The sequence below is a fragment of the Rhamphochromis longiceps genome, linkage group LG17, assembly GCF_057381845.1.
Source record: "Rhamphochromis longiceps isolate RC_006_pf linkage group LG17, R_longiceps_female_GT1.1, whole genome shotgun sequence".
Taxonomy (NCBI): Eukaryota; Metazoa; Chordata; class Actinopteri; order Cichliformes; family Cichlidae; genus Rhamphochromis; species Rhamphochromis longiceps.
The window spans coordinates 14,290,394-14,308,497 of record NC_140573.1 but is presented as its reverse complement, the minus strand read 5'-3'; the positions used below and the strand labels follow the sequence as shown (position 1 = coordinate 14,308,497).

Genomic DNA, 18,104 nt, shown 5'->3' with positions numbered 1-18,104 from the left:
AAAGAAAGAATAATGTTCCTTAGACTATTCTATTTTTAGAAAGAAAAAAAAGGGCAAAGTTTACAACAGCTTTTATGAAGTCAGTTGTAAAACATGTCTGCATGCTTGGTCACCTTTTAAAGGAACATTTACATGTGAGTTTAGCCTTTTTTGCCGCACTTGCTAGTGTCCATGCATCTGTAGAGGTGTAGCTTGCATTTCTGTTCTCATTTTGTCATTACTTAAAACACTAATAAAGACATTGTTGAAAAAAGGAACTGGTCAGTCTGGTCAGACGAATTAAAGACATGAAAGCTCTTGTACATTTTCATGTAAACTTTGCATGAATTTCATGATTTTAGCCCTTGCATAAGGTAAGCACGATGTATATAGACATGTATTTCACCAGTTGTTAAAGTTGTTTCCTTTTATACAATGAGTGACATCATTCTGACAATTCAAAATAAATGTTTTATAACTGATTGTCTGTTGTGTCAGACCTAAGTCGCTGTGTATTTGGTTGCCGTTTATGACAAAACCGAATATACGGCTTAAACGTGAGGTTCTTGTGCTTGTGAAGAAAGGTTTGCAAAATTGCATCAAGACTTGTGGAAAAATGTTGGACAGATGAGACCAAAGTGGTGGTGTTGGGCCATAATGCACAACACCATGTTTAGTGAAAACCAAACACCTCATACCAACTGTCAAATCCGAGTGGTGCAGGGGTGTTGATTTGGATTTGTTTTGCTTTGCAGCCACAGGACCCAGGTACCTTGCAGAAACTGAGTCAACCAAGAACTCTGTGCACAAAAAGTATTCTAAATGACTGAAAAAGGAAAGAATCATGGTGTTACAATGAAACACAAAAGTCCAGACCTCAACCTTACTGTAATGCTTTCACCTTAAGAGTGCTGTGCGTAAACAGATATCAATGAACTGAAGCAATGTTAGGAAGAAGAGTGCAGCAAATTTCCTCCAAAATGATATGAGACACTGATAAAGCTACGCAGAAAATATCAAGTTTTTGCTTCTCAAGGTGGTTCTACAACCCACTGAATCCCACTAGCTTGTACGAATCTATGTATATGGTGCCACATGCAGGTTCTGTGTTTATACATAGTTAAATAAAGCTGTTTAGTACACCCTCTTTAAAACACATGTTAAATCAAGCATTCGTGTATTACTGGGTTTTTGGCAGGGTAATACAAAAGAATTTACTGCAGTCTTAAAGAAGCATTTTTTTATTAATGTCTCATGAGGTGAGAAAAAAATGAGTTGATGGTAAATTCCAATGATGGTGTTTTATTAGAAGAAAAGCATCAATATAACTGACTCACAGTTACATCAGTGTGGTTTCCACAGATGAAGCTTACTGACAAACATGCTGGATTTCAATGAAATGTGATGGGACAATAAGGCTGCATGAAAAGGATTAAAGCAGTACAATGCTTTCAAAAAACAAACTATCAACCATGCCTAAAAATCCTGACAGGATCAGGATCTGATCCAGTTCCATGTAGCTCACAGACTGAGATTTTGCAGCTCTAGCTGAAGGCTGATGTTTAGTTAACTTACTGAGCAATACAGGTGGCACAGTACATGAAAACCATCTTGTTGTCATCATCATCATTTAAAAAAATCTTGTTACTTTGACACACATTTCAGTCAGAGTCTGCAGCTCCACATCCCACTGACAGACTGTTCCTGAACTTTCTAGAAACAAGCACATTAGCCACTCACTTACTACTTGTCAGTACGTGAGTGGCCGTACATAATTAGCATACCCAACGTAACAGGGACTGTCCTGCACAGTAACAATGAAATCGACTCATTTAGTGTCTTCGAGATTAGATGAATACACACTTGTGTTTAATCGAGTAAAGCAGAAATTGAAAGTGATGAGTAAACAAAAAAGTGATAACCGAAGAGATACAGGCAAAGTTCATTAGCTAATAGATAAGACACAGACTTCTGTTTTGGGTGGTGGAGTGGATGAGATTTATCTCTTGATGGGCTGGACAGAGGAGGCATGGAAGCAGGTGAGCTGGAGCTGCATGCTGCTCTTAAACTTGTTCAGCAGCTCTTCCAGTAACCTGCAGATAATATTAAAATTAAAGATTAATCTCAAAGACACAAAGGAAACGCCAAAAGGTCACAGTCCCTCCAATTAGTAACATATACCGGAATCAGACTCACTTCTTATCGGCGCCGCTGTGTAACTGAGGCAGAGACTCCAAAGCCAGTTTGAAGCTGGCGCTGAAAATGAGAAGCTTAGTTAAAAATGTCACATAAAGGAACCCATTTATGAACGATAGAGAACTAGAAAACACAGTTCAAGATGGGTCTGTGTGTGTATGCGGGCACACTAACCTGCCATACATGAACATACACGCGCACTCAAACACACACACAGAGGCGCACATCACAGTACATGCACACAACAGAACCAGATTACTTTCACTTCCTTTCCAAAACCCTCCAACTAACATAAATAGGGATTGTAGTGAGGGATGTGTGACTGCTAAGATTTATGTCCATGACATCCACAGCCATAAATCACTGGGCACATATGTGGGACTTCCTGTCTCTGCCACTGTGGGGATCTGTATTTGTCGCACTTACTTGCTGTCGGCGTTTAGGTATGTGGCTATAGCATCTCTCAGAGCACACAGTTCAAGTCGAGCCTGTATGGGGGTTTACAGAAAAAGGGCAACAACGGAGATGTAATCATGTAATCATCATCAACTGACACCAGATGGTACCTTGAACTGAAATATGGCTTTATCAAAAATGACAGGTAATTCCCCCCAAGTGCGGTGGTCGACTTATGAGTCAGGGTCCTACTATGAGTGAGAAACTGCTCTGCGACTGCGGGTATGTGCGTGTGAGTGTGTACCTACCTGTAGGGCTCCGTTTTTGCTGAAGGAGGACACACACTGCATAAGACGGCACATTTCATCCGCAACGGACTCAACGATTCTAGACAAAACCCGAGGAACCAGATCCTTCGAGACTGTGAACACCTGACACAGAAAGAAAGAAAAAAAACGTCACGATGGGGGACGAGGTGGCAAAAGCACCTAGTAGAAGCAGTGTCTGACAAATGAGTGATGAGTTTTAAAGGCATTCAAGCACCTCGGCATGAACTGCAATAATATTGACCAGAGCCTCCTTCAGGTAGTTCCTTACACCTGTGAAAGAAGAAGGCACAAAGTGAACAAACAAAGATCCAGATAAAAAGCAAAACATCAGACATGTAACAATTAGCCATGAAAGGAAAGTGAATCTGTTTTGTTTATTTACAGCTTCTTATATCTTATATGTATATTTCATCTTAACTATACATCTTATACTTGGCCACAGTTTCCTCAGTTTAACCCCACTTTTAGCTTTCTCCCCCTCAATTTATGCCAGCTTTCTTCAGATTGGTTGCCCCTCATAAACAAAAGGTTTAACCAGCAGGTGGGTGGGGCTTCACAGCCACATCTGTGTGCTTGGGATATCTGTTCTCACTGACATCATATAGAGCGACAGTAAAAAAAAAGAAAATGTGAGACAGCATGTTCAGCAGTGTGAGCCTGAGCATTTGTACATACTGTTGACCTTGTTATTTGAAACTCTGGCCATGTTTAGATGAACATCTGCAATTCTAACACTATATCTCTGGCAGAACAGACTATTGAAAACTCATCTTTCTCTCTTTATTTGAAAATTCAGGGCAGAGTCGTTTTCACCAGAACCTGTAGCAGCTCAACAAGACTGCAAAACCATGTTTCTCTAAGATCACAGCCCCATCCACAGCAGAGCCAAGTGGCTGTTTGATTAACAGTCCATCTGGATTTCTGATAGAAATGTGCCAACAGGATTCATTATTAGCCAAGCTAACACTGTGCCAGTGCAACGTTTTCCATTATTTAATTTCCCTCGTCTGTGAGGAGGATAAGGGGCAGATGAGTTAGTGTGCTGTGTGGAAGCTTCAAAATATAACATTACGTTGACGGTGAAACAGTCAAAGGCAAAAACAGAAAGAAAGTACTGAAACCGGATTCTTAATGCTTTGCAGCACCCCACACACAAACTTGAATCCCACACAAAAAAATGCACCAAGTGAAAGTATCATATCCTAGAACTGTGGTTTTCTGTCCAAAATGTTCCTCTTTCACATGTAGTCCAAACACACAAACTCACAGGCGACAAACCAGATCAACGCTCACAACTTTTCATCAAGATTAAGCGCCGTGCTATGAACTGCTGCCCACCTGAGACGACTCGCGCAGCTCTCACACAGTCTGACATGTTGCTTCACATCCTGTACTAAGGTAGACCACACATTCACAGTCAAGTTTCACCTGGGTTTGGGGTGCACTGCGTGAGCGAAAAAAGTCAAGCTACAACTCAAGTGTACACACATATCGCTGCACACCTACAGCTAGACACAAAGGCCATGAGCGCCTTGGGAAGACTGATTAAATGATGTTAGTGGTGTTTACAGTAAGTCATCAAAGAGCCGTACTTTACACATGACACATGTGAACCACAGCTACAAAGATTAGACACGAGAGACTCTGAGCTGTCATCCCACAGCCCTGCTAGGGGCTTAAATATGATTCTACCAGGGTCAGTTAGTGGTTGCTGACGGTGATTTCCTTCTGTTTTATCAGCGCAGGGTAACTGGGTACCTGTAGGTGTTTGGCAGTCTCTCCAATCAAAATAGCCAGCGTAGATGCCGGGCTCCAGGGAGCCTGCGATCGGATCAGCTCGTCTCTCAATGTAGGCTTCAAAGAGTTTCCGGTCCAGCCCCCGTACTGCGTCCACGCTTACCTGGCAGGTCAAGAACACACGATGTTACTGCAATGATTAGATACTAGGTAACAGATTCTCTATCCCCAATCCACACATCATTAGACATGCACAACACAATAACAAGAGATCCATATTATAATACACTATTTACTCAGCGTTCTTTGCAATGACGCACTACTTGTTTGGATTTTAATGCAGCATTTTTATCTTAGTTGTACAGATTAGCTGAATCTTTGCTGTGTTAGCTTATTGACATGCCTGTAATTTTAGCTTCAGAGCTGCGAGCAGAGAAACCTGATTCCATCTCTGTGAGCAGGTTCTAACATTAACACTAAAACGTTGATAACGTGAAGATGTCAGTGTCTCCTGTTGCCTTTTACTTTAAGTTACGATGACAATCTTGCCAAGGTTGTCTTGTGAGCCGTATGCATCAGTTTAACAGTGGTCTGAATGCATACAGACGCCTAAAGTTACATGTGCATTAGAAAATTCCCCATAAACAGAGATAACCAGTGCTTTATAGCATTTTATCTCACAAACCCACACTTCCAGTCTGAAATAAGATGAAACCTACTCCTCAAGGATTCATGCTCACCTTCTCCGATCCAGACTGCTCATAGGTGCTCAGAATTGTGGCTACTCTTCACTGGAGTTGTTGCTCACTCGTTACAAATACAACAAGGCTTTTGCTCAAAGTTTTCTCTGTCTCTGTGGTGGATATGTTTTATTGAAACAGTGAGGAACACCGATGTAAAAGCATCTCAAGAGCTTCATCAATATTTAACTACCATAGCCAGTGATGTTGCCTATCTCATGGCTTTACTTTTGAAAACATTAAAAAGTCACACAACAAAAGAAACACTTTAAAACCTGCTGTAACAGGATGCATGATTCTCCTTTACATCAACACATAACAGTGAAGTTTCTGATTTCCATGCCTATTGTTTTAAACTGCAGGCTGTGGCGTTAAAGGCTTTATTATGGAGTGTGGAAGCTGTGAGTAATTTTACTTTGCAGTCCATGTTGAAATCCTGTATCCTTCATGAACTGCATGAATAATTTAGATTGTGCATATATCAGTGACTTCTCAAGTTTACATGAATTCATTGAGAGTTTATTGCATTTCTAACTATTTACAGTATGATTACATGAGGCGGCAGCTGTGTGGCAGATGTGTTGTGTGGGAATTCTTATTTTTCAGATTTGCTTTTGCAGCTATTTTAACATTTGAAGATTACAATCTAGACAAACTGTCACCCATACGTATCTAAATATAAATGACACATGAGAATCGGTTTAAAAATGATATTTCAAAGAAAATGGCTGTAAACTGTTTTTACTGGAAAACCAACAGAATGCTTCTTTGCTTTGTGATTCAGTCATTAGTCATTGTGTGCAGCTGGATGAGTGTGTACGTGTGAAAGAAAAAAAAAAAACTAGGGTGACAGTGAACTGAGCTTCCAAGACCACGACCTTTATTTTTTCTGTTGTATTTTTCTTTTAAAGAAGAGTCATCTCTCTGCTTAGAAGAGACCAGGGGACAGCTTTGTTGTTAATGACACCGCAACGCATTTCTCGCCAACAACACTGAGCGCTCCTTCCTTTGTGTGAAGTCTTTTTTTCAAAGCACAGTTGCAGATTAGAAGTGTTGATACTGACCCGTGTGATCTTCTCTGTCCCCGTGAAGCTATGTTTCTCAAAGTGATGGGCCAGGTTCAGGAATGTGTGTCTCTCGAGGTACTGGCAGTTACTCAGGATTATCAGTAGACGCTGCTCCTATACACACACACACACACACACACACACACACACACACACACACACACACACACACACACACACACACACACACACACACACACACTTGAATGCTTTGACTGCCACAACACAACATTGTCACAGCTTAGGTTCAATTTACAGACTGTAGACCTGGATTTGGATTCTGGATGTTTGGATGTAAAAGTGCATGCAGAAGTGCCTCAAGCCTGTTTCTATTGGCCAGCAGAGGGCGACTCCTCTAGTTGCAAAAAGCAGCCCCAATGCATAGACGTCTCTTGGAAAACAGTCCTCACCTTTCTCGCTCTTTGACCTCAGCAAACACTTCTGATGAGTTTCGGGTCTCAGTTGCTAGTTTCGAGTCTTACTGAATACAACACGACGTTAATTTTTATAAATTATGGCGTGCTCAAGGACCAGTGAGCAGGGTACACTTTAGGCTGGGACACTAGCATTTGAGCATCATGACATTCACTCCATTCTCCTGATATAAAGTTTAAAACGCTAAACCAGCAACAACTGACTCAAGGGGACATCATTAACCAATGACAGCTGCAATCCACATAATTTATGTTCAAAAGATACACAGTGTATGTGGCGTTCATACCACCATGATGATCAGGCTGAGCTCTGTAGCCTGTGGTTAAACTTCCTAACCTGAAACCTATGACAAACCTTTAATCCTCGTACAATTCTGGAGAGGTTCTTACAACCACAATGTGCTTTGCTTTCCAAAATATGTCCTTGGTTTAAAGTTGTGGTTTCAGTGAAGCTTGGAGCGCTCTTTTTCTCACAATGTCTTTGTGAATATTGTCCAGTGCCTGTGTTTGATGTCTGGTAGAATGGTTGCCTGGCCTAACTGCAAAACAAATCTACCTTAGTGTAGGAACCTGAAACTACTTTTAACAAGCTCTCACTCGTTAAAATGCCCATGCTTTTAATATTCACCCTTACAAACACACAATAAAGCATGCCAATTAAACGTGTGCACAGAGACACTGTCAGAATGACATTCTGATGCCTACAACATCACTGGCAGGAGTTTGCAGTCCAAAATTAAGCAAACCAACCATGCTCCAAAAGCTTAGTGGCCTAAAGTAAACTGATGTCTTTGTGTTAATAGCAGTGACGCACTGTCCAAGTTTGCATGTACTGGTTGCTAGATTGCCAACTCACAAAAACACCCATTTGTATCATGACTGACACTAGTCTTAACTCTGGTCATCTGCTCTCAGTCAAGTCTGGCAGCATATTCAGGCTGGGGAAACCCCTTCTGCACCTTGCTCCATTTCCCCTTACCAGAAGCACTCTACGCCCTGCCCTTCTTCCTCCTCTTCGTCCTCCCCTGCGCTTAACCCCCTTTGCTAACATCTCAAACAAGTTACAGGAAATAAGGACGTCTCTACTTCTTGTCCACAACCAGGAAACAGACTGATAACATTTCGTGGTTCGAATGAGTGACACATGTTTGTCTAGTTGTGTAAAGGAGGGAGCCCACGCTCTGGTGTGACGCTGGCAGTTGCCACATGTGCGTTTTCGAGTGTTTAAACCTCATACGATTTAAAGAATGTAATAAAGAAAAAACACTGTGCTTACAGATGTTGGAGTAAAGCCCTCTTGAATGCCAGTAAACCGATCAGGAGAGGACAGGTCCACTGAAATGTTGCTGTACACATGGGAGAGATTTTAAAATGTTGTCCAAGTGAAGCACAGTAACCACAGAGATGAGAAAAAAATCCTCCAAATACTTACTGAGATGTGTTAATGTCTCCATCTGTCTTAGTACTCAGCTGCTCCAAACTGTTTACAAAGACCTATGGAGACGCATTTATCAGACATGTGAAAAGACAATTTTAGGTGCATCACTAATATCTTACTCTGTGATCAAAACAGGTTAGTACAGACTTAGATCTAAGGTTCACTGAAACAGTAAAGTGGACAGTGTGTGCATGTCAACACGTAGGGTTATCTTCACCTCACAGTAAATAAAAGACCAAATAAAATCTTAGCAGCTGCTCTATGACTGAACAGATGTAAGACAAATATAGAACACAGAGGTTTTCAGGTCTATATATGACTTTGGTGATCAGTGCACAGGGCCTCAGGGCAAGAGGCAGGATAGACCCTGGACAGGTCACCAATCTGTCGCAGGGCTAACACAGACAATCATTTGTACACCATGTTCACACCTATGGGCAAATTAAAATCACCAATTAACCTAACCCCACTAAGTGGACATCTCTGGACCATCTGTGGCACCTGAAGAAAAACTCACACAGACACAGGAAGAACATGCAAACTCCACACAGAAAATGAACTGCAGTTCCTCAATGGCCAGTTGAGTCTCCTGTGCTAAAATGGCCAACTTAGAGCATTAAAAGGATATTCTCTTCCTTCTAAACAAGTAGCTGATTTATTTTTTATATTCTATTCATGTGAAGTGCTCAAGTGTTAAATGTTCAAAAGTTAGAGATGTGGCTGCTTTGACTGACAGGAGAGCCAAGACAGTGAGGTGTAGCTTACAGCTGCCTGCTAGGACCCACCTCAACTAATCCAAGTACAGTACGCCTCAGTCAAACAGGCCCAGAGACTGGTTAGCAACGCCCCTGGCAACCTCTGACTACTAGAGGAAAATGATGTCTTTCCTGACCGTTTGGTGGAGGCTCCTGGTAGTCGCAAAGCGAGAGCTGCCAGGAAGCCTTCTGTGACTGGTAGCTGCCAGATGGTTGCGTTTTTGCTGTTGCTACGTTTTAAAGCATTTTAAAGGAATTGTCTAAAAATATATACCTGCCTTATGATACAGATCATCAAAGGTAAGTTTTAGTAAGTTCATTTATAGAATTTTATTGTTTTTATTTAGCACTAATTATATGTATCTCTTTATTTGCCAACAATGCTTGCTAGGAGTAGCTGACTACACCCGACTCTCATCCAGATTTGGCCACTTCTGTATTCGATAAACAACATAAACACATGAAGGCTGAGGCTTCAAAATGTGGAAATCAAAACCAGTGGTAGACATCATGGTGGCTACTTCCATCCTATGCAAACAGTCTTTGTTCATAACAAAATCCTATGCATGTTCTTGAAAATAAGTGTACACGTCTTACCTTCATGATCCTCACGCTGAGCTCTGCAGCCTGGTCCTGGACCTGCTCCAACTGCAACACCTGTGGAAAAGAACGTAACGGTAACGATGCTTTCTTGACGTGACTAAAGCTGTTTATTCTAAAATTCATAAAGGATTTCTTTGTGTTGAACCCTGGATAGTTATTTCATAGTTTCTGTTAACAGCAGGGTTTATACTTTACTACTTTGCGAAGTGCTGAATTAAAACCATCCAAGTTTTGATATCATTTCTGTTTGCAACAGAAGTACCGTGGCTTCAAATAAAAGATCATCACATAAAGCAACTCCACAGAGTGAAATTTCATTCCTATAAGTTTACTGCACTGTGCGACATGCACAAGGGCAGGACAAGAAGAGTGATGAATGTAGCACCCACTGAACCGAGGCCAGGACGCACAGCAGTTATTCCTCCACTACTTGTTCTTCTGCTACAACAAACTAACTACATTTTCTTCTTTATTTAATTTTTTCTTTTTGTTTTGTTTTCTACATCAATCTATTTACATCCCTTTTCTTCACAATTCCAACAGGGATCTTAATTTTAAACCCATCTCATTGTGCAACAAAGACTGCTGTCTTCAAAACATGACTAAAGATGATATCAGTATAATTTTTTAACATTGGTCACAGAGACCATGCGGCTAAGCTTGATTTATATTCACCAAAATTTGAATTTTCTTTTTTCATACAAACCCACTTCTATAAAAGTTTGGATGCTGTGTAAAATGTAAATAAATGCAATGACTTGCAAATCTCATAAATCTACATTTTTCACAAAAAGACAGCAAAAACATATCAGATGTTTAACCTGAGACGTTCTACTACTTTATGAAAAACAATTAGTTAGTTTGAATGCAATGGCAGCAACATGCCTCAAAAAAGTTCGGATGGAGAAACGAAAAAATTGAAAAGTTAGTGGTACTTAAAGAAGGAGCTGGAGGAACATTTTGCAACTAATTAGGTTAGCTGGTAAAAATAATAAATGTCTTAGAGAGGCAAAGTTTCACCAATCTGCAAAAACAACTCCAACTACAGAATAGTGTTTGTTACTGTAAAATTATGAAGACTGAATATCTTATCATCTACGTTGCGTGTTATCATTTACAAAAACCAAAAAACACAGAGCGATCTCTATGTACAAGGGGCAAGTCTGAAAATCAGTACTGGACTCTCGTGCACTTTGGTTTCAGAGGTGGCGCTGCAGTAAAAGCAGGCATGATTCTGTAATGAAAATAACTGCATGGGCTCAGGCACACTTTTAGAAAACAGTTTACAATATCATCGACCAAAAAGAAGAAGCCTGTGTGAAACACTGCCGTCATCTCTGGGACAAAGCTCAGGTCAGACTAATGAAAATTTGAAATTATTTTATTAGAACACTGATGCTGCGTCCTCTCAGCTAAAGAGGAGATGAACCAGTCATATTTAAAAGGTATCTACCTCTGATAGTATGGGTGTGCGTTAGGAGTCAGTGGAACTGACACATTGCACATCTGGAAAGGCACAACAGATTTTATGCTCTTATCCAGAAGTCTTTTTCTTTCTGTAAGACATGCTGCTGCCATCGAACTCAACATCACCTCAGCGATGCTAAAGTTTGTGACAATGCCAGGAACAGCAGGATTCCCATTCATTCATTCAGAGGGACAATTACTGCAATTGAAAGGAGGCATGCCAGCCCCATAACAGCCTGTGTCTAACAGATGACAAGTAACTGTCACGTGTCAGTGTCAGCTATTTAAGTTCATTTAATGGATGAAGAAACTCATGACTATTGATTATCATGTGAAAACTTCTGTAGCTCTGATGTTTGCAGGGTATGAACGAACATTTGTTTCTCCGGGTTTGATTTCCAGGGGCTCTTTGAGTGACTGCAGCATCTGGACCATACACTGCTCAAACCGTGAAGGCTGCAAAAACATTAAAAACAGAGATTACAAACATGGGCTACATTAGATAACATCACACTTCAACACAGATTAGTTAAAACAGACCCACAAGTACTCAGTGGACTAAACAAATGCAATGAATCGCTGCCAGCTAGAAAGTATACATAGATATTAAACTTTCTGTGATTTCTATGAAGACACAGAGTGCTGCTTGATAAATTAACCAATCCTTACCAGGCTGGTGATTCCCTCATTATCTACCAACCAGTCTTCCTTTTCAGCAAGCCTGTTGACATCTATGGGTATAAAAAGCACAAATCGAAAGGGCCATCACTTGAAACTGTGCTACAGTTTTTTGAACTCAGAGCCGTTTACATGTGGAGTGTGGAGACTTTCATAAGGGGTCGTAAGTAATGGAAATATGAACAGATTTAAAGGTTTCTGAGGGAAAACCACATGATATAAAATCAAACCCTTTCTTCCCAGACCACAATTTGGTGTGTGCGTGTGGTGTGTTTGTGTGTGTGAGAATGTGCGTGTGAGTGGGGGGAGTTAAGAAAAAAAAACAGTCACTCTTCTCAAAATGACCATACCTAACCACAAGTGAAACACAGCCTGTCTGGTTTTAGTCTCATAACACTTTCTCCATTACTAACCTGGAAGTTGAATTAGCTAAAAGTGACACTTGAGGACACTGACCACTAAGCGCTTATTAACAAATTCACATGGTTTTATAAAAATCTGTCGTGTTCTGCAGGTTTTGAGTTCATGTCCTTTCGCATTCTTGTCTAGCAGGGGATTACACAAGTAACGGATGATAATCAAAGTGTGATTTCAGAATGACACAGCTTTTTATTTCTCATGTGGAGATTAATAACGTGTCTATGGTGACAACTTTTTTTTATTCTACTGGTAAAGATTCCCAATGCTGTTTTGCTTAGACCAACAAATACATTATTTGCAAGGGTAAGCAGGGCCTGGCATATTTTGCCCCATGTATCTGGTACAAGCAGGCATACTTTCCAGTAAACGTCTTCTTAACACACTCGGTCAACACATTTAAAAGCCTTTCAATGTACAATAATAAATTAGGTACAAATACATACATGAATAAATACTATACATATCTTTATTTTAAAAACCCAGAAAAACAAGGTAAAATGTAGACACTAGAAATAAAGATTTTAAGGATGTTATGAGCCCCTCCAGAGTGAGTGTTTCATGTTTCACTGTACATCAGCACACTAGCAGATGCCAAGCTTCGCCTCAAATATCATACCGATCTTGTTAAACTTTGACAAAACCTTGGTTTCTTGCATGTTAACTTTCTTGCATGTTAGCTTCTCTAGGATCCGCAAAGAAAAGAAGCAGTTTTCCTCTCAGTCTAGGACTAGAGTGATTTACAGGCATCTATCTGGCTGTAATCTAAAGCAACTGGATGTCGTTTACCTACCTACCTCCAGGTTTATTACTGGTGCTAATTTTAGTTCTCAATACTTCATATAATATGAAATTGTTAGATGTTTTTTGCTGCCTGAAAAATGTGATATTTTGGATAACTGGATGAGAAGGCTCTCATTAGGAAGCCATTGTACATTATTTATGTACTAGATGGGTGTTCAGGACAATAATGGGCTCAGTCCAATGATTGGCTCTGTCACATGAAGATTGCATTGACACAGCAAAAGCTGCTTTTAGTTTTTATGATCCTGCCACACTGAACATTGAAAACAAAATAAACTGTTTGGTAACTTGGAGTCAATTAAAATGAAGATCTTGATGAAAATATTTTGTCCATTACTGAGAGCTCTCTCACCTTCTGTTGTGTGCACCAGAGTCACCATGAGACAGTGAACTCTCAAATCCAGCAGAAGATCCTGGATCACCTGCAGCAAATCATTTGGGATCTCCATAGCAGACAGAGCCTCATGACAACCCCTGGATGAGAAACGCCAGAGAACAGAGGTCTGTTATTAAAGGCAAGGTAAGCATGTGGCTCCCAAATGCCTCCATTTAACCAAACATGTAAGCAAATTAATTACAGCCAAAGTGTGAGGACCTGACAGTGTGTATGATTTGTGTAAGCCATGATCCAGCCAACTCTGTCTTGCTCTCCCAGCCTCCATAAAGACTCAGCTCCCCTTGCGGCAAGGTGGCGGGTAAGAGAGCACCCCGAATGAGCTTCACGAGCCGACTGGTCAGCTCTTCAATCATTTTCTACAAAACAGACAACATACAGTATGTACTGCAGAATGTGTCTTTAAAAAACATTATCTCAAATTAACATTAGAGTAAACTGGAGTTAGAAATCCTCATACTTTAAAGTCATTCTGTCTCTGTCTGGCATTCTTCTTGGATTTTTCCACTTGCCCAGATTTCTCTCCAGTCTGTAGGGGAAGACACAAATAGTCACCTCTGAGAAGTCCAGATTACTGACGGAAAATAGATTTTATGTTGCTTTCTGTGCCTGCATTAGAGCAAACTATGATAATGCAAATGACATTCATTCAACTTTTCTTGAGAATAATCAAATAATTTCTCTTAAATGGAAACCCTGAAAAACACAGATATGGAATGTAAACCTGCAGAGGATTTCGAAAAAACTGAGTTTCTAAAAAAAGCTTTTATTAGCCTAGCCTAAAGTTTTCATGGGAAATATTCTTGTTCACGGAGACATTTGTGTATTACTAAGAACACCATTCGTTTTGGCCTATCAGTAGAAGCTCATTAACCTGAGTTGACTCATGGAAAATCATTCCCCTTCTCTTAATCCCAAATTAAATACCTAACTCACCAAAGGAATTTCATGAGATAATCCTCAATGAATATGAGTGAAACAAAGCTGAACTATTGAGCTAAATTTATAGCAATTTATTTATTATACCAGTTTTTATTGTCATTTATTTCAATTGTTGTATTGATTATGTGACAAAACTAATGTCCCTTTCATTCTTTTGCAGATGTTGTCCATAATGTGGTGTTAGCACGCGTATCGATCTACTGGTTAAAGATTTTCGACAGGGCACGGTCCCTTGATGGCACTCCTTTCCACACAATTTCAACAAAAACACAATTTTATTTTTGCTTTCACTACACTTTAACCACACTTTTGAAGATTATAATTTGTGCATTATAAAGCAGCTGGTTGTGTGATGTGTGAAATCAAAATGCAGCACGCCATGGAGAGGTTTGTGGTGCTGTGACTTTCCCACTATTTACACAAAGCTTTTTACCACCATCTCAGCCTTGCCCCTCTGACTTGAGATATTCTGACTCACTTCTAATCTTGACCCTCCAAATGACAATCACTGCCTTGAACCCCTATATTTACAAAAATAATGGAAATGACCACAAACAAAGATTTACATTTTTGGGCTACAGCTCCACAGGGCCACGTTCATCTCTGGATTATCTTGTGTGGCAAAGTGACCACTGTTGCTATAAAAACATGCTGTATGCAGGATTTCTGTCTACTTGGTGAGTATTCACCTCGCTAAAAAGACTTCCATTAACGTAGGAGATCCAAAGCTTCCAGAAATTGGGCAGCTGACCGATCACAACATCTGAAAGCTTCTCCACAAACTGCACCTGCTGCGGGGTCTCAAAGTGCCAATCTAGAAAAAAAGGACACACAGATGACATGATAGAGGATATTGGCATAATGACTGTGCAGTTCCAATATTCACATATCAGAATGGTTTAATTCCTGGCACATAAAGCTTAAGATCTTTGTTTTTTTTATTTGTGCCTTTACCGTACAGTGTGATGCAAGATTCCCCTAAACACTGTACACGACCAAAAGTGTTACACACACACACAAACAAACAAACGTACGTGTGTACAGAGTTTAGCGCAGACAGGGAAGCCCCCCTTAGAACTCAGTGTGTGGGCGAATCTGTGAAGTGCTGCACTACTCACTGCTGGATCGTGGCGTTCGGAGACTGCCCCCTCTCTTCAGAGACGCGGTGTGGCTGAGCCTTCCGAGGGCTGGTGGACGGGTATCCCCCTCTGGGTCCAGAGCTCCCGCACCCACTGAGAGACATAACGAAAGTGGGGAGGGATGAGAAATGAGCTTGAAGGGAAAAGAAACACATACTCCACATATTAAATAATCACATTTTCATAATTCCACATTCCTCAATAAGCTTAACGGGCTTTCACACAAAACAATCCCTCCCTACTTTCTTTATTTGTGTTCTGATCCATCTCAGCGGAGCGAATGTCCCCTTGTTTTCACGGTGGGGAAACAGAGCAGTGGTCTTTGCGAGTGCTGGGGTGAAGTGGGTTTACGCTGGCCACAATGTGCTCTGTCACATCTGATTCTTAAGAGCTCCTCTAGATGGCAACAGGGAGCTATGCAGCGGTAATGAATGAGAAAGTTCTGCAACCACACACTCCTATCGCTGCATGTGAGACAACGTTAGCAAATTGAATCTGTGAGATAACTTAATGATAACAGAACAAGGGGTGGCAAAAAGGAATGAAAGTGAAAGACTGCGGTGCTAAGAAGATCAAAATTGCTACAATGAAAATGAAACTTTAAGGACAGGTTCGTGCAACGCTGCACTACGCCCACACCAGTTTGTCTAAATCAATGGAGACTGATGAGCCACATTTCCAAAACATGTGTCTCTCACACACTCACATACACAGAAAAGCGTACTGGTGAGTCACAATGTTGAATGTAGTGTGTAAGCAAGAATTGAGAAATCCCCAAGCAGAGGAGAAAATTGTGGTTGAGGTGGCTGTGCACACAACACACCCATCCAGGCCAGAAAATGTAAGGAAATTCTCATTTGAGTCAGACTATCTGTAAACAGACGAGGCTTTCTTATATCGCAAATACACACAGACAGACACACGCGCGCACACACACACACACACACACCATATGGTGCAATACAGGCTCTGTCTCTCTGAAGTTTTCCTGTCTTTTTACAGGGATGAGAGCTGCTGTTGACCCAGGTGGCCGCCGAATCCTCAGAATGGACAAGCACTTGCATTCTGAGGACTGCATGTGTTTTGCTGCTCTGTACGTTCAAAGGATTTACTATGCTGCTGCACTGCTTCTTGCTCAAATTTACAGGGGGAAACTATAGAAGCCTCTGTGTATGCGTGTTGAATAAACTGAGACAATGTGTGTCATCTATACACACTTCCTCATCGTGTCTGGGGCTTCTCTGCAGGCTGGATGGGTTCCTCTTCCAGAGGGGTCACTGACCTTGACCACACGCACACATACCTGCTTTCTGTCTAAGAGGACACAAACCTTATTCCCACGCTACAGAATACAAAAGCTTCACCACACTTCTCTTGAAAAACGCCCCAGTGTTTCACCCAGATTTTATGTGCGCACAGACAACGGGACATCTTGTCAGGAAAAGTAAAGATGGGACTTACAATAAAATCACTATTATTAATAATCTGTGACTTAAAGTTTTGAAATTCCAGGCTTTATGTACATCACAAAATTTCTGAATACAAGTAAAAAAGTTCCCTAATGAATCAATCAGTCAATACGACCACGCAAACACCTGTCAGACGTTAACCAGTATTATCACGGCATTGCTCTTACAGCAGCATTTCTGCAGCATAAAATCCCAAACACACCGTCAGAGTGTCTGAACAGTGAATTCCCACTAACTACTCACTGAAAACCTATTTTTCCAGAGGGAAAAAAACTCCTGTTAATTGTGTTGACATTGGCAGAAGAAGTGCCGCTCGAGAAATAAAAATACTGCAGCTTCTAATTGGATCGGGCAGAGTCAGATTGCAACACTGGGGCACGATGGGAGTGTTTAGACATACGGAAGCAACTTGCTATGCTCCCTCACAAAAAAACTTCAGCTTTCAGGCCTTTGTTTCTAACAAAGATGGATGGTTTTATTTTACATTTAAGGCATTTTATAGGGTAATTAATGGAATCGTGACTACACCAGAACGACCTCTGGCCTTATATTCCTGACTAGGAACAACAGTTGAAAGAGAAAATGACACCAGTTACTGCAAATATGCCTGATGCTTACAGCGGAATAATCTCTGCCATGTGTGATGCTGACAATAGCATAAAAAAAGCTAGTGAATGCATCTATATGAAGGGAAGAGGAGGCCACCAGAAGAGTGGGTAGCTGTGAGGTACCATTGAGGGGGGGGGGGGGTCCTATACAGAAGGAAGGGTAAGGGTGGGAAGGAAGGAGAGGAAGAGTGAAGCTGGGGGAATGCAGTGGATGTGGTTTTTATAATGATGGCTGCTGAAGCATTGCCTGGGTGGAGGCACGGGTTTCACACTTGGGCCAGAAGTGAGCAGAGGAGACCAGAGATGCTGAATATCTGCCAGAGGTGTATGTGAGGGGAAGAGGGGCGCTGTGTGACAACAGAGAAGACAGGAGACAGCTGTAACAAAGAACAAGAGCAGGGAGAAAAACAGGAAAGATTGCGTGTACCTTTCAGCATGTCTGTGTGAACACTGTGCTCACCAGAAGAATGACAGCATGGGTAATTTGTTTAAACACAACGGAGTGTTTTTTC

The 18,104-nt window shown here is 41.0% G+C and overlaps 1 protein-coding gene across 1 annotated transcript in view; it reads right to left on the bottom strand.

Moving 5' to 3' along the window:
• Nucleotides 1-1,261: 1,261 nt before the first annotated feature.
• exoc2 (exocyst complex component 2) overlaps nucleotides 1,262-18,104 on the bottom strand; it is a 51,143-nt gene continuing 34,300 nt past the window's right edge. The window contains exons 12-28 of the mRNA XM_085386567.1: nucleotides 15,495-15,608; nucleotides 15,066-15,190; nucleotides 13,895-13,963; nucleotides 13,636-13,793; nucleotides 13,393-13,514; nucleotides 11,811-11,872; nucleotides 11,517-11,597; nucleotides 9,669-9,728; nucleotides 8,311-8,372; nucleotides 8,155-8,224; nucleotides 6,442-6,558; nucleotides 4,659-4,800; nucleotides 3,115-3,170; nucleotides 2,880-3,002; nucleotides 2,602-2,663; nucleotides 2,176-2,235; nucleotides 1,262-2,072 (exon numbers count right to left, since the gene is read on the bottom strand). Of these exons, the coding sequence (XP_085242693.1) occupies nucleotides 1,979-2,072; nucleotides 2,176-2,235; nucleotides 2,602-2,663; nucleotides 2,880-3,002; nucleotides 3,115-3,170; nucleotides 4,659-4,800; nucleotides 6,442-6,558; nucleotides 8,155-8,224; nucleotides 8,311-8,372; nucleotides 9,669-9,728; nucleotides 11,517-11,597; nucleotides 11,811-11,872; nucleotides 13,393-13,514; nucleotides 13,636-13,793; nucleotides 13,895-13,963; nucleotides 15,066-15,190; nucleotides 15,495-15,608 (1,577 nt within the window). The 3' untranslated portion in view covers nucleotides 1,262-1,978. The remainder of the gene's footprint in view (nucleotides 2,073-2,175; nucleotides 2,236-2,601; nucleotides 2,664-2,879; nucleotides 3,003-3,114; nucleotides 3,171-4,658; nucleotides 4,801-6,441; nucleotides 6,559-8,154; nucleotides 8,225-8,310; nucleotides 8,373-9,668; nucleotides 9,729-11,516; nucleotides 11,598-11,810; nucleotides 11,873-13,392; nucleotides 13,515-13,635; nucleotides 13,794-13,894; nucleotides 13,964-15,065; nucleotides 15,191-15,494; nucleotides 15,609-18,104) is intronic.